General features: G+C 41.0%; 1 protein-coding gene across 1 annotated transcript; it reads left to right on the top strand.

Annotated features, from left to right (window-relative positions):
• The first annotated feature begins 9,416 nt into the window (after positions 1-9,416).
• On the top strand, positions 9,417-15,425 carry MUC21 (mucin 21, cell surface associated). The gene is made up of 4 exons (XM_027055132.2): positions 9,417-9,569; positions 9,662-9,785; positions 11,167-12,335; positions 12,931-15,425. Exons 2-4 carry the CDS (start codon positions 9,722-9,724, stop codon positions 13,117-13,119), a joined length of 1,422 nt encoding a protein of 473 aa, XP_026910933.2. The 5' UTR covers positions 9,417-9,569; positions 9,662-9,721; the 3' UTR covers positions 13,120-15,425.
• Positions 15,426-15,870: the final 445 nt, after the last annotated feature.

Here is a 15,870-nt window from a genome sequence, read left to right as displayed (position 1 = left end):
ATATCATGATTCTAAATTCTCGTTCAGACATCTTGCTTGTATCTGTGTTGGTTATGTCCCTCACTGTCGTTTCTTCCTGCTCTTTCTTTTGGGGTGAATTCGTTCATTTTGTCATTTTGAAGGGAGAAAAGGAATTAATGAGGTAGAAAAAATTAAAATTAAAAAATACTAAAATTTAAAAATATTAAAATTTAAAAATATTAAAATTAAAAAATTAAAAACAAACATACACAAAATTGAATAAATGATGCTAGATCCTAGGTGTGTTTTGGTCTGGGTGTGAAAGGGGCTTGATAGATTAGAGAAAAAAGGGGGGCGGGGGAGAGAAATCATTTGAAAATTTGAAAAAATGAATACACTGAAGTAGACTAAAATAAAATGATGGAAATAAAATAGTATTTGAAAAAATTTACACAAAAGCAACAAATATAGTAAAAAACATTAAAGAAAAATACTTTTAATAAAAATGAATTTTTTCCTCTTTCTGTATTCAAGAAAAATAAATGAAAAAGAGAAAAAAGAAGAAAAATGAAAGAAAATTGAATAGATGGACCAGCTAACTGGTCTGAAATACAACTGAAATACAAATTACTTTGTTTTCCCCTAGAATTTAAACTATGAGGTGCTTTTATAGTCCATAAACTAAGCAGGCGGTGAGACTTCTGTTCTTGAAGAGGGAGGATGGCCCACTTGGGCAGGGCTTAGTGTAATGTCTCTGTTCCTCACTAGATGGTGCTGCTTAGCTTACTGGGGTGGATTGTTGTGGTGCTTGTGGGTGTGTATGCACATGTGCAGGAGTGGTGAAAATGGCGTCACCCAGCTACTCAGTCTCTAGTATTGGAACTCTGTTCTCCCTGATCAGCAATTGTGCACCTGTCCTTTGTCTTCAGCTTCTATCCACTCCCCACTTTTACACAGTCCATGACCAAGCTCCAGGCAGCACCTCCCTCCTGAGTTTTGTCTCAGATGTGGCTGTTTTTCCTGACCCCTTACTTCTGAGGGACTGCAACTTTGAGCCATTCTGCCCCTCTGTGGAGGGTATCCCTGAGCGATGGCTGGGTGCTGGCTGCATCCAGGAATGTTCACAGGACTGTGCTGCTGCCGATGCCCAGAGACTGCAGCCAGGTGCCAACCTGCCCCAGAAAAAGTTTGCGAGATAGTGTAGCAGCAGCATTTCAGGGATTATGGAAAATCACAACACACATCTGGTACTAGACTTCACCCTTAATGACCTTGTTCCAGCACCAATGAATGTGGTTGTTCTCTGGGGTCTGCTGGGACCAGGTGGCCTCATAACTTCTACCAAACATCCTTCCAACAGTGGAACTGCTTCTCCCCGTGCGGCCAAAGAATCTCCTGGACCCCACTCTGCTCCTGGGGATTCGCCCTTCCCACCAGAGCACCAACAGGTATCAAGCTGTGGAGTTTCAGACTCTGTGCTCTCCCTTTTATAGTCTTAATGGAATTTAAACCCTCTCCTTTCTTCTTGGTCCTTTCTCCTTTCCCCCTTTTTAGTTCATTCCTTGTCGCTGTTTCCACTTTCTTTCCAGCTGCTTTTGGGGAGGGGTGCTTTTCCCATATTCTCCCCCCTCTCCGTCCTCTCTCTGCATGCAAAAGTGGCTCCCTGCCCTCCGTGGCGTCTTTCTCCCCATGTTCACCTCTCCATGCCTTGTACCTGCTGAATTCTGTGGTTCAGGTTGTGCAGATTGTTGTGTTAATCCTCAGATCAGTTTTCTAGATGTGCAGGATGGTTTAGTGTTTTCTGGCTGTATTTCAAGGACGCAAGACACACAAAAAACTTCCATGCTGTTCTGCCATCTTGGCTCCTCCCTCCCTTATCTTTTTTTAAAACTGAAGTATTATTTACAAGAAGTCCACACATTTCAAATGTACAATCTGATTAATTTAAACATGTGCACACACCCTTATAAAGTTCAAAATATAGAACATTTCTATCATTTGAATAGTTTTCTGTGTGTGTCCTGCCAGTCAACCCAGTACCTGCCCAACCCAAAGTAAATACTATTCTAATCCTTATTTTATGAACTTTCATTTCTTCTTTTCCTGTCCTCATAGACATGCAAATTTCTTTGTTGATTAGCACAACAAAAGACTCCCTATTTCTGGGAGACTCTACTGCCTAGGTACAGGATGTGGATTTACCCTTGTCTTGAGAATTTAGTGGCATATAACCTTACCAAAGTACAGGGCAAGATCATAACATTTACATACAGACTATGTAAGTGCAATAATTGGAAGGCTGTTTTCTCAGAAGAGTGAGTAAATAAACAATAAGAAGAGAACCAGCAATATCACACCTACAAAAAAAAGCATAAGAGAGAAAACAGACAGAAAGTTAAAATTTGTGATTTTTTACAATCTAAGAAGGTTTAGTGATATCAAAGGAAAAGATTTAATTCTAGTAATATATGTTTTTTCTCTTTTAGAAGGACTTTTCTTTTCCTCTGATAAAGAGAGGCATTTAATACCTCCATAATTACAGAATTGGCCTTGGTCCAGACCTGGACTCAGGACTGAGCTCTGGGATGTTCCATAATTGGGAAAATAAACTGGTTCATGGGGGAGAACATGGATTTGGACATGGAGTGGGCCATGATGTGGACCATGAATTGAGCCACACCTATGACAGTGGTTATGTCATGAATCACGGCAGAAGTCATGGACATGGAGGAGGCCATAACAAGAGCCATGAAATGGATCACAGAGGAGGAAGACAAGGAAGCCATGGATGACAAGGGGAGTATGGACAAAGACTGAACAATGGAAGATATTCTAGGAAAGAAAATATTGGGGAAAAAAGCAATCATGAAAAAGAAGGCAGTGACGATAAAATGGGTCAGGACGTATTTCCAAAAAGTCTTCAGGAAATTGGCCTTTGAGATGGTCATGAGCAAGGTCAAGAAAAAGAACCAGAGAAAAGATCACAAAGAGCTTAACCAACAGGCCAGCCAGAAAAATAGAGAAAGATTCTAGAGGAGACCTGCAGCTTTCTCAAGTTTACATGTGAGCTCAAGTGAAAATATTCCCTGGGCTTAACCATAGTTCAGAAACTCTTAGGAGGTCACAATCTCAGAACAATTTCTCTTTGATCCCTGATGAGCAAGTGATAATAATCTATGTGCTTTCAGCTTTGGATTTCTAGTTTTGTTTCCTTGGGATGCAATGCAACCAGTAAGAGAAATAATAGTATTATTACGGCTTAAAAAAACAAAACAAAACAAAACAAAACAAAACCTCGAGGCACCTGCGTGGCTCAGTTGGTTAAACGTCTCTCTTTTTTTTAAATTTTATTTTTTATTTTTTAAAATTTACATGCAAATTAGCATATAGTGCAACAATGATTTCAGGAATAGATTCCTTAATGCCCCTTACCCATTTAGCCCAACCCCCCTCCCACAACCCCTCCAGTAACCCTCAGTTTGTTCTCCATATTTATGAGTCTCTTCTGTTTTGTCCCCCTCCCTGTTTTTATATTATTTTTGTTTTCCTTCACTTATGTTCATCTGTTTTGTGTCTTAAAGTCCTCATATGAGTGAAGTCATATTATTTTTGTCTCTCTCTGACTGACTAATTTCACTTAGCATAACTACGTGGATGGAACTGGAGGGTATTATGCTAAATGAAAGTGTCTATTTCAGCTCAGGTCATGATCTCACAGTTCCTGGGATTGAGTCCCATTTCGGGCACCATGATGACAGCATGAAGCCTGCTTGGGAGTCTCTTTCTCCCCTACATTTCTCTCTGCCCCTCCCCACTCATGCTCTCTCAAAAACAAACATTAAAAAAATACCTCATAATATTTGTGGTAGCCAGATCAGTTGTTTGCTGTTTGGACATTCTTTCCCCCTTTCTCCTTTGTTACTGAGTGCTTACTACGTGCTCAGCATTGTACTGACTTTAAATGCATTATCATATATGATTGTGAAATTTGTAATCTCAAAACAATCTTTTGAAAACTTCCACTTTTCTGGGAATATAGTGAATAAAGTATGTTAACCACTCCTCTTAACAAAAGCAACAAAAATTGCCAGTTAATATAGAAAAAAATATTTGTAGCTCTATCAATTAGGTAGATAGTAGGTAGTATTTAGATCAACAATGGAGAGAAAGCAGAGACTGACAGAGGCTCAAAAAGAGCTCTGAACCAGCCTTTGCATTGAGGGTATCTGCCAAATCTGGTTAACATAAATTTATCTTCTCACAGCTTCTTAGCAGGTAGGGTACAGGAGACAAAGTCCAAGGCCTGAACAAAGAGTGGAGTCTAATAGGAGACCCTAAATAAAGCTGAGATATTAATGGTTAAAGCCTAGAATATGGTTAAACTAGAATAAAAGGACCTTGCCCATGGTGCACACTGGGGACTGAGAAGAATGTCTACCTTGAAATTGAACATTGAGTAGAGGGGCAGGGGTGAAAAATCTCCCCAGAGGATTTGTAATCGCATGGCATTCTTCATTTGTTTTTGTTTTTGTTTTTTCTAAGTCGGAGGAAGGTAAATCTATTGAATCATTTTGTAATAAAAGCAAAAATTTAAAAAACACTAATAGCAATATGTCTCAGAGGAAAATGGCAGTCCTTTCATTGTATGCTTAAACCAGCAGCCTAAGAGGACAGAAACAACACAGGTTAAAACCTACTGTTGAGTTAATTTCTAAGACTTCCACCAAAAAAAAAAAAAAAAAAAGAAAAAATAAAAATAAAAACACCTATCATACTAGATGCTGAAAGCAAGGTTTTCACACCAGAGACCTCTCCTTCATTGAAAAATGAGATCATATCGAGGATATCTTGGCAAAACTATGTCAGTTGATCTTATGTCATTGACTCCAGCTGTGGAAATGGTTTTTGTGGCTGGTTGCAGAGGCAGATTCCAAAAGCAGTGGGAAGTCACTCTCTATATCAGGGTTGAATCCCGACCATGGAGTTGACTGGTGAAAGGTACACAAGAGGCATTATTTTTTTTTAATATGAAATTTATTGTCAAATTGTTTTCCATATAACACCCAGTGCTCATCCCAACAGGTGCCTTCCTCAATGCCCATCACCCACCCTCCACTCCCTCCCATCCCCCATCAACCCTCAGTTTGTTCTCGGTTTTTAAGAGTCTCTTATGTTTTGGCTCCCTCCGTCTCTAACCTTTTTTCCCCCTCCCTCATGGCACAAGAGGCATTCTGCAAGCACCTGCTAGCAGCCTGATCTTCACTGAACTGATGTCCTTCCTTCCTTCCTTTTAAATTTTATTTTAGAGACAGAGAGAGTGAGTGTGAGTCAGAGGAGGGGTAGAGAGAGAGGGAGAAGGAGAGAGACTCTTAAGCAGGCTCCAGGCCCAGTGCAAAGCCTAACTCCAGGCTTGATCTATCCACTTTGAGATCATGACCTGAGCCGAAATCAAGTCAGACACTTAACTGAGGCATGCAGGCCCCCCAACTCTCTCTCTTTCTCCCTCCCTCCCTCCTTTCTTTCCTCCCTCTTTCTTTCTTTCTTTCTTTCTTCCCTCTCTCTTTCTTTTTCTTTCTTTCTTAGTTGAGGTATAATTGACATAGAACATGATAGTGGTTTCAGGTGTACAAAATAATGATCTGATATTTGTATACGTTGAGAGATGATCACCACAATAAGTGTGGTTAATATCTGTCCAGATTTGTTCAACATCATGAAAACTAGGTGACAGGAAACCATCTTAGAGCCACCTATTATTTTCCAGGTCTCCTTCATCTTTGGGAAGATTCTTCTTCTCTACTTCTTTGTCTCTTCCAAATGCCATGTGACAAGTAAGGAGAAAATCACTGGGATGTGCTACAAATTAAAATCCTAAAATACGCTGGCTACTACATATATGTTTTTATGTTTTCCTTTTTGTTTTTCCTCTGTCCTTTATAATTTCATGTTTACTATGTGCCAAACACCATCCTAGTGCCTTTAAATACACTATCATTTATTTCTCAAAAAAAATCCAGTGAGAACTTAAATTTCTGTTTCTGTAATGGACTAAGTGTGTTGACTTAAAATACCTTGAAGAACTTAAAATGGTGGACTAAAAATCATCTTAAATGAATCAGTGAGTTGGCGGGAAAGTAAGGAATGCTAGAATTAAAGGCTAAGCTAAGGTAGGAACCCAAGAAGGTAAGAGGAGCACTGAAGCCAACGTTAGCCAAACCCAGTGAACTTTTCTGGTAGCACAGCCTCAGTCCGACTGACTAGCCCAGGTGAGGACTCTCACAGTAGACCCTCACATAAGCCTGCAACCTTCAGGGAGTGTAAGCTAAAAATAAACCCACTCTTCCTCTCAGGAAATGCAAACAAAATTGCCTATCTCTAAACTTGGCATGGGGGAAGTATCTCTGGAGAAATAACTTGTAACCACATACTTTACATGGCTTGTAGTTCCAAATCATGGGTTATTCAAAAGACTTGAAGCCTATAATTTGGCCAAAACATGCAAATTCTCTATGGAAGGTCAAGTCCTCATCTTAGGTTTCAAAGTACTTCTACAGATACCTTTGCAAGAAAAACAAATTCAGTCATAAATCTCAAGTACAACGATCTCAGAAACCATCAGTGAAAGCCAGCAAGAAACAAAACACAAAATAGACAGCAAGATCAGATCCACAAAAACTAAAGGTATTAGAATTCATAAATACAGAATATAAAGCTAGTAGGTTTATTCACACTGGTCAGAATGGCTAAAATGAACAAATCAGGAAACTATAGATGCTGGCAAGGATGTGGACAAATGGGAACCCTCTTGCACTGTTGGTGGGAACACAAACTGGTGCAGTCACTCTGGAAAATGGTGTGGAGGTTCTTCAAAAAATTAAAAATAGAGCTGCCCTATGACCCAGCAATAGCACTGCTAGGAATTTACCCAAGGGATACAGGAATGCTGATGCACAGGGGCACATGTACCCCAATGTTTACAGCAGCACTTTCAACAATAGCCAAGTTGTGGAAAGAGCCTAAATGTCCATCACCTGATGAATGAATAAAGAAGATGTGGTTTATATATAAATGAAATATTACCTGGCAATGAAAAAGAATGAAATCATGCCATTTGCAGCAACATGGATGAAACTGGAGGGTATTATGCTAAGTACAATAAGTCAGTCAGAGAAAGACAGATATCATATGTTTTCACTCATATGTGGATCTTGAGAAACTTAACAGAAGACCATGGGGGAAGAAAGGGGGAGAAAATAGTTACAAACAGGGAGAGAGGCAAACCATAAGAGACTCTTAAATACAGAGAACAAACTGAAGGTTGATGGGGGAGTGGGGAGAAGGGAAAGTGGGTGATGGGCATTGAGGAGGGCACTTGTTGGGATGAGCATTGGGTGTTGAATGCAAGCCAATTTGACAACAAATTATATTAAAAAAACAAAACAAACAAAACAGAATGAAAGCTCCAGGAATACAGAAACTATATAAAATAAATAAATAAAAATAAAGTAGGTAGGTTTAAATGTATGTCATGGCTTTATGGTTGCCCACTAATATTCATTCTCCATCTTTAATGATAATATTCTCAAGTTTTAGTTGATCACAAGCCCACTCTGCTAGTCACTATATTCTCCAGTCTCTCTTTCAGCTTACTTTAGATATATGACTATGTTTGGCTGGAGGTGTGTAAACAACAATAATCTCTGATGAAGTTAAAAATTAAGACAGATCTAAAAGACTTGGTAACATTAGGATATGAGTTGGGAACTGGGTAATAGAATTCCAAGATTCTTCTATTGTTTTGAAAGAGACTAAAGACACTAATTATATATATATTCTGATAAGTATACATGCAAAAAAAAATTTTAGGATTATGTCTAAGGGGTGGAATCTGGACTTGAATTCAGGACCTTTGCCTCCAAATAAGTCTAGAGAGGAAAGAAAAGGAATTCTTAGAGTGCTATTGGCCTCTCAGCCATAGAATGGGATTATGGGATTGCTAGGTGTCTAGAGCCTTCCCTGTTATTGAGCAACTCCTCACACTTCAGCCTCAGGAACTGCCCATCCCAGCTGCTAGGTTGATCTGCATCAGCCTTTTCCAGCCCACTTTGTCCCCTCTTGACTCACTCCTTCACATCTTCAGCCACCTCCTGCTTCTTTCAAACAGGTCTTATGTGTCAGGGATATTTGTTCACCTACAAATAAACTGAGATGTTGCTTCTTCCACAAAGTTTCTCATTAATGGGAATGAAGGGTGCCTGGGTGGCTCAGTCAGTTAAGCGTCCAAATTTGGCTTAGGTCATGATCTCATGGTTCGTGGGTTTGAGCCCCACAACGTACTCTGTGATGACAGCTCAGAGCCTGGAGCCTGCTTCAGGTTCTGCATCTCCCTCTTTATTTGCCCCTCCCCTGCTCATTCTCTTTATTTTTAAAAATAAAAATAAAAATAAAATAAAATGGGAATGAAGACAGCTGACTTGGTCACACAGACTGTGCGCTGAAACTCCCATCAATCCATCTCCTTCACCTTGGCCACAAGATGCCTTTCCCATGGACCCCCAAAACTCTCTGCTTATTTGGGTCTGTTCAGTCCTATTCATTTAGGGGACTGTGTGTCCTTTGCTGTTACATCCGTGTTCAGACCAATATGAAGTTTCTAGAGAATTTGGACTATATATCTCACTCCCTCAACAGACTTGAAGTCTCCTAATTGGTGTTTGTGGTATATCCTACTGAGAGATACTTCATTAGGCTAAGGAGAAGGAACATCTGAAGGATTCCAGGGCAGAGAAAATCCTACAGATTCCTCTGAAAACAAACAAGAGGGGAACTTCTATGGTGGAGGATCAGAGAGGGAAATTATACCACCCCTTCACCTGCTATGAGCCTGATGAGGGGCTTGTTCTGCACATTTTACACTCTTCATGCCCTCAGCCTTAATGCTCCAGAGACCCCAAATATGGCTTCATCAGCCCCTGGATCTCTCTTTCCCTGTTCATTCAGTGTGCACAGTTGAGTGCTTACTGCATACCCAGTAATGCTCCATCTGTCTTCTGTCTTTAACCCAGAAGCCCAGATACCTAGTTCCTGCTAGGTCTCATATTTGAGTCTCATATTTCCATTTGATTCAGAAATTTGGGGTACCACCCCCTTAGCTCACTTCATTAGGGCTATTTCCTTGCCAAAGCAGACACACAGAACTTCCTGGCCAGGAAACAAAGTCTTGCAGTAGAACAGGTTTCTGGCCCCATCTCTGCCTTAGAGGGTAGGTCCCTTCCACTCTGACAAACTTAATCACTTTATATTAGTCTACTTCCTGCTACGACCCAGCCAGTCCAGTGCCCTGCCTAGTGTGATCATGTCATTCTCCTTTCTCACCTTCCTCTTGACCCCTAGTCTATTCCTTCCCAGGCTCAGTATTGTTTAATTTCTCACAGTTGGCAGAGGAATAAGTCATCTTTCCTACTCCTCCCCAACACATATGAAACTATAAAGGTCCTTGAAGCTCATCCACAATAAAGAAAGAGGCAAGAACATTGCATGGAAGAAGCTTAAGGAACCCAAGCATCCAGTCTTCTGCCCACTAGGCTCAAAGTTCTTCCAAAGAACAAGTACTTAAGAGACCCAAGTTTCTGGAAACTCTAGCTTTTACCTCTTCACCTTGAACTCTCCTTTCTCAAGAATCCTGTTCTTTGCCTTCTAGATCTTGGCCACAACTGGGATTTGGGTATCTTACCTTCCAACCACAACAAGACAGATCAAGATGTACAAAGGACACATTATCCTTAAGTGTTGGCTACTATTGCATCTCCTACTTTTAGAAACTGGTAAGTGATTTCTTTTAAAAGTGGGTGATCTGAGAACCTTTTAGGTGTTTTGGGAGATGCTGACCACTGCTAGGACTAGCTCTGGTTCTCTTCCATAGAATGAGGATCAATTGTTTTACCCCAATCACTTCAATATAATTAGGTAACACCCAGGAGGCAGTTAGAACCCAGGGATTAAAACTGTAGACTCTGGTCTCAGATTACCTGTGTGTAGATCATGGCTCCAATGTTACCTGTGTACTTTGGGTGAGTCATTTAACTTCTCTGTGCCTCCACTTCTGCATTTATAAAATGGTAATAATCTGTGGGTGGCTGGGGAGTTAAATACTAAGAACAGGAAGAGTTAACTGTTGTGTCATTCCTAGTCTTGGTCATCTCAGTTTCTTTTAAGTTTTACTCAAGATTCTGATCTTAACCCCAATTTGTACCATATTGCTGATATGGGGGAGGGACTTCCCCCCATAAAAGTATAATCCTATGTTAGTTCAAATAAACCTGAGGAAAAAATACACATGTGTGGAATGAGGTGATAAGTACCCATGTTCCAGTTAGTGGTAAATGAGTCACAGATTAATTTTGGTTATCTGGAAGAGGTTGTGTATCTTTGTCCTTCAGTGTTGTGAGTGGAAAGAAATAGACACAACTTTAACTCAGTCGGTTTACCCAAGGTTGAAAAGATGTGCTATACATTATAGCCATTAATCCTGGGAGATCTTATATGTTTAAACTACATATAACATATTCTTCTCCAGCCTCTGGTATAGAGATCAGGAATCCCTGGAAATTTAATGCATATGGAATCACCCAGCCCCTCATTGAAAGGTCCCATCTCAAACTCTGATTCATTTAATCTGGAGTGGTATGCCTAGGAATCTTTATTATTAACAAGCTACTCAGACAATTTTGATGTAGATATTTTCTGAATAACACTAAAAAATATTTTCTAGGAAAGGAGCAATACTATTTTAAATGAATTAATATATACTAGTTTCACCTGGCTTTTGCAATTCCTTTATAATACTTCTTATCTGTATTGGATCTTATATAGCAGCATATGGAATAAGCTTACTGCCAGTGAAACTAGGTTATGTAATCTTGGTGTTGGGGATGGGTGGGGAGGGCAATTTAGCATTGTGGCTGAAAGTGCAGATCCAATAGCCTGGGTACAAATTCCTGCTCTACTACTCTGTATAAACATGAGCAAATGTCAACATTTCTAAGCCTCAATTTCTTCTTCTTAGCTGTTGATAACAATAGTATCTAGTTCATAGGGCTGTTAGTGAGCATCAAAGAGAATTATCCATGTAATGAATTTAACCAAGCATTGAGCAGAAAGTATTTATGCTCAATGTATATGTTTGTCATCATTTATTATTATCAGCAGGTGTAACACCCAGTGCGTTTAGCACATCAGGCACAACTTCTGGTGGGACCAGTATAACCTCCAGCACTAAATCCAGCACAGCCTCTGGTGGAACCAGTACAATCTCCAACACTGGATCTAGTGTGATTTCTAGTGGAACAAGTATAGCCTCTACTACTGTATCCAGCACAACCTCTGGAGGGAACAGCACAGTCGCTAATACTGGATCGAGCACAACATCTGGTGAGACCAGTATAGTCTTCAACACTGGATCTAGTGTGACTTCTAGTGGAACCAATATAGCCTCCAGTACTAAATCCAGCACAACCTCTGGAGGGACCAGCATAGCTGTCAATACTGGATCCAGCACAACATCTGATGGGACCAGTACAGCTTCCAACACTGAATCCAGTGTGACCTCCAGTGGTTCCAGCACAACCTCCAATACTGAATCTAGCACAACCTCTGGAGGGACCAGCACACCTGTCAACACTGGATCCATCACAACATCTGGTGGGACGAGTACAGCCTCCAGCACTGAGTCCAGTGTGACCTACAGTAGTTCCAGCACAACCTCCAATACCGAAACTAGCACACCCTCTGTAGGGACCAGCATACCTGTCAACACTGGATCCAGCACAACCTCTGGCAGAACTAGTACAACCTCCCAAACTAGACCCAGTGTGACTTCCAGTGGGTCTGGCATAACCTCCAATACTGAATCTAGCACAACCTCCAGAGGGAGTAGTACACCTGTTAACAGTGGATCCAGTGAAGCCTCAGGTGGGACCAATATAGCCTCCAACACTGGATCCAGCACAACTTCTGGTGGGACCAGCATGCCTGCTAATACTGGATCCAGTACAACCTCCAGTGGGATAAGCACAGCTGCCAGTCCTGGATCCGGTGAGATCTCCAGCAGGACCAGTGTAGCCTCCAACACTGGATCTAGTGTGACTTCCAGTGGGACCAGCACAGCTGCCAACATTGTATCCAGTGCAACCACAGGAAGCTCTGGCACACATTCTCCAACTGGAACACACACAACTTCCAATGGCACGAGGGCTACAACTCCAGTGAATGAAGTGACACCCAGTGGGTCCCTGAAACCATGGGAAATCTTCCTCATTACTCTGGTCTCTGTTGTAGTGGCTGTGGGATTCTTTGCTGGGCTCTTCTTCTGTGTGGTGAGTGCCTAATATGTAGGAAAGTGCCTGGGGGAAGGAGTAGCAGGAACATAAGGGAGTGGGATATGAAGAGTAGGGTCACCAAGTTGTGGGGTGGGTAAGAAGGAAAGAAATATCAGGAGAGTGCTACTAAAGAAAAGTAGGAAGTTAGGGGTGCCTGGGTGGCTCAGTCCGTTAAGCAACTGACTCAGCTCAGGTCATGATCTCATGGTTCTTGAGTTCGAGCTCTGCATCAGGGTCTGTGCTGACAGCTCAGAGCCTAAGGCCTGTTTCAGATTCTGTGTCTCCCTCTCTCTCTCTCTCTGCCTCGCCCCCCACTCACACTCTGTCTCTCTCTCTTTTTCTAAAAAAAATAAATAAACATTTAAAAAATTTTTAAAAAAGGCAAGAAGTTAGAACTGGAAGACCAATCAAAGTGCAATGGGAAACTACTGACTTGTGGAAAAAGAAGGCTGAAAGAAGGAATAAAGTCTAGAGGAAGGAATACTAGGTGAGAGAGATGATATGTAGGGGAAGACGATTACAGAAGGAGTCCATGGTTAAAGCTTGGAACAGGGGGATACAATTCTGAAATGATTCATCCTTCTTTTTCTAGAGATATTCCCTGTCTCTGAGAAACGTCTTTGACACAGCTGTCTACCATCCCCATGGCCCCAACCTTGGCATGGACCCTGAAGGGTATCACGGAGTCCACTACAGCTCTAGTTGGAGGCCTAACTGGTTCTGGAGGAGACCAGTATCCTCAATAGCCATGGAGATGAGAAGGAGATACAATGGGCCTTGAGTGGCCCCTGAAGCCATAGTGCCACTTTTTTCAAGAAGAAAGTTGACCTGGGAGACCAGAGACTTCAGTGTCCTTTCATTTGTCCCCAGGAGTCCCCTCCCAGCTTTGTTTGGGTCTCTGACAGCCTTGAGGAAGACATTCCCTCTCTCTTGATTTTAACAGACTGTGGAAGGAGGAGATTCTGTTGTCATTTAGCTAAGAAATAAACACATCAAAAATATATGACAAAGAGAATCTGTGTGCACATGAGTGGATGTCTACAGTGCTGAATTGAATTTCCCAGTTCTGTGAGAAAGCTCCCATGCCAGAATCCACCTGGCATTCAAAATCTCCACAACAAAATCCAGGGACCTCATTCCTACCTGTCCCCTTTCTCTAATCTTTATTGCCCCAAGCAGGACCCCTGTGTTTCTGAGCCTCACCCAGATTGACAGGAGAATAGAATTGGGAGAGATGAGAAGGGAGGGAGGGCAGGTGCCAGGATTCTAAGGACTCACTGTATTAGGTCTCTGGTACACAGAGATTATGTCATGGCACATAGGGAACCCAAAGCATGATGAGGTGGAGAGATGCAATTACATGTGCTGTGGGGCAGGGCATGTTCACTCAAAGTCGTAGTTTCCACGGCATTTAAATTTGCCCTAGACCAAGGTTACTTTTCAGAATGAAGGTGCGAGTTGACACTTTTCTCTTTCACAGTGCTCTTTTCAGAAGCAGAAAAGTGAAAGACTTTCTAGATTTATCCTTTCTGGCTAAGGTCTAACCTTTCTAGAGGCTCATGGCAGAGTAACCTGGGGTAAAGCCTGATATTCTCATGAGTCCTCTCCCAGAAGGGCGGCACATATCTCTTTCATGGGTGCAAGGAAGAAGCCTACCTATTTCTACAGGTCTTGGAGGACAGAGGGGAGCTACTTTGGAAGGTTGAGTCTCTCCAAATCCACAAGGCATTGAGAGAACTCCCACCTGGGACAGAGCCCTCAGAGAGAATGAGCAGTTTGTTGGGAGATTCACCCCTACTTATAGTAATGGAAACCGCTCTGCCTTCTAACACTTACTGGATTTCTTTAGTGTCAGCAAACCAGCTCATCCTAATCAATGAGGCCACACTAAGCCCTATGCAGGCCCATCATCATTGTTGTCGTCGTCGTCATCATATCATCATCTCATGTAGAGGGATCCAGCACCAGAAGGAGAAGTTGAGGGTTGAGGACCCTGAAAAGGTGCCTCCCACTGGTGTGAACTGTGGAAAGCATATTGTGAATAGAAAATAAATGATAACACTAAGTGAAATCAGGCAATCAGAGAAAGACAAATGTCATATGATTTCACTCATATGTGGAATTAAGAAAAACAGATGAACATAGGGGAAAGGAAGGAAAAATAAAATAAGATAAAAACAGAGGAGACAAACCATAAGAGACTCTTGGATGTAGAAAGTAAAGTGAGGGTTGATGGAGGGAAGTAATGGTGGGGGATTGGTTAAATGGGTGATGGGCATTAAAGAGGGAACTTTTTGGGATGAGCACTGGGTGTTATGTGTAAGTGATGAATCACTAAATTCTACCTCTGAAGCAAAAAAAAAAAAAAAAAAAAAAAGAACTAAGAAAGAAAGAAAGAGAGAAATAAAAGAAAAGAAAAAGAAAGAAAGAAAGAAAAAAGAAATGAGACCAGGCAAGGGAATCCATTTATATAATTAAAAGTTCTAAACATGGATTTTCAAGTTTAAAATTGTAATGGACAAATGGAAAGAGACTGGCCACTGTTGGGAATAAAATCAGTAACCTGGAAGAACAAGTGGGAAAAATAACTCAATTATACACAACAATAAAGAAATGAAAACCATCCAGACAATAGAAGACACTTAAAGAATAGATTTAGGAAGACTAACATGCAAGTAATAAGGTTCAAAACAAAGGAAAAAGAAACAAATAAATGGTTGAGAAGGAAATGAACAGAGAAGAAAGAGAAGAAAGATTTGAATCTGCAGTTGTAAGGGCTCACCAATTACAGCTCTGTAAATATAATAAAAATCATTGACTTACCTATTTTAAACAAGTGAACTATATGGTATGTATGTTCTATCTCAATAAAGCTATTAAAATATTACCAGGCATATAGTTGAAATAAAAATTTTGATTTCCAAAGATAGACAACAAATGACTCAGTGATGGACACTTCAACATGGAGAAAGATGGAAAGGCAAAAAAACATGGTAAGCAATTTAGCTTGTGATTAATTCACATGGTTATGCTGTGAATATCTTACCACTCTCAGCAACTGGATAGGGTGTGTATGTAGAGTTTGGAAGCATCATCAGGCAGCTTTCATCATGGAATACACTTACATGGACTACACATGTTTTAACTTGACAAAGCCACAGCTCACCAAGCATGTTTGACCCAAGAAGAGTCTAGGAAGTGGACAGAATTAGTGCTGCCCCTTCTAGATCTCATGCTTTTGTACTGTTGGTCTGGCACAAAGATCTTTATTTTTTAAAAATTTTAAAGTTTATTTATTTATTTTGAAGTAGTGGTGTGTGTGGGGGGAGGGTACAGAAAGAGGGAGAGAGAGAATCCCAAGCAGGCTCTGCACTGACAGCGTGGAGCCTGAGTCAGGGCTCAATTTCACGAACGCTAAGATCATGACATGAGTCAAAATCAAGAGTCAGATGCTTAACCGACTGAGCCACCCATGTGCCCCAAGTACAATGATCTTTAAATGGAGTACTTCCATACCCCTGGAAGTACATAA

Source organism: Acinonyx jubatus, chromosome B2 (genome assembly GCF_027475565.1).
Source record: "Acinonyx jubatus isolate Ajub_Pintada_27869175 chromosome B2, VMU_Ajub_asm_v1.0, whole genome shotgun sequence".
Lineage (NCBI taxonomy): Eukaryota > Metazoa > Chordata > Mammalia > Carnivora > Felidae > Acinonyx > Acinonyx jubatus.
Note: the sequence above shows the minus strand (reverse complement) of the source record. Positions and strands in the feature narration are given on the sequence as shown.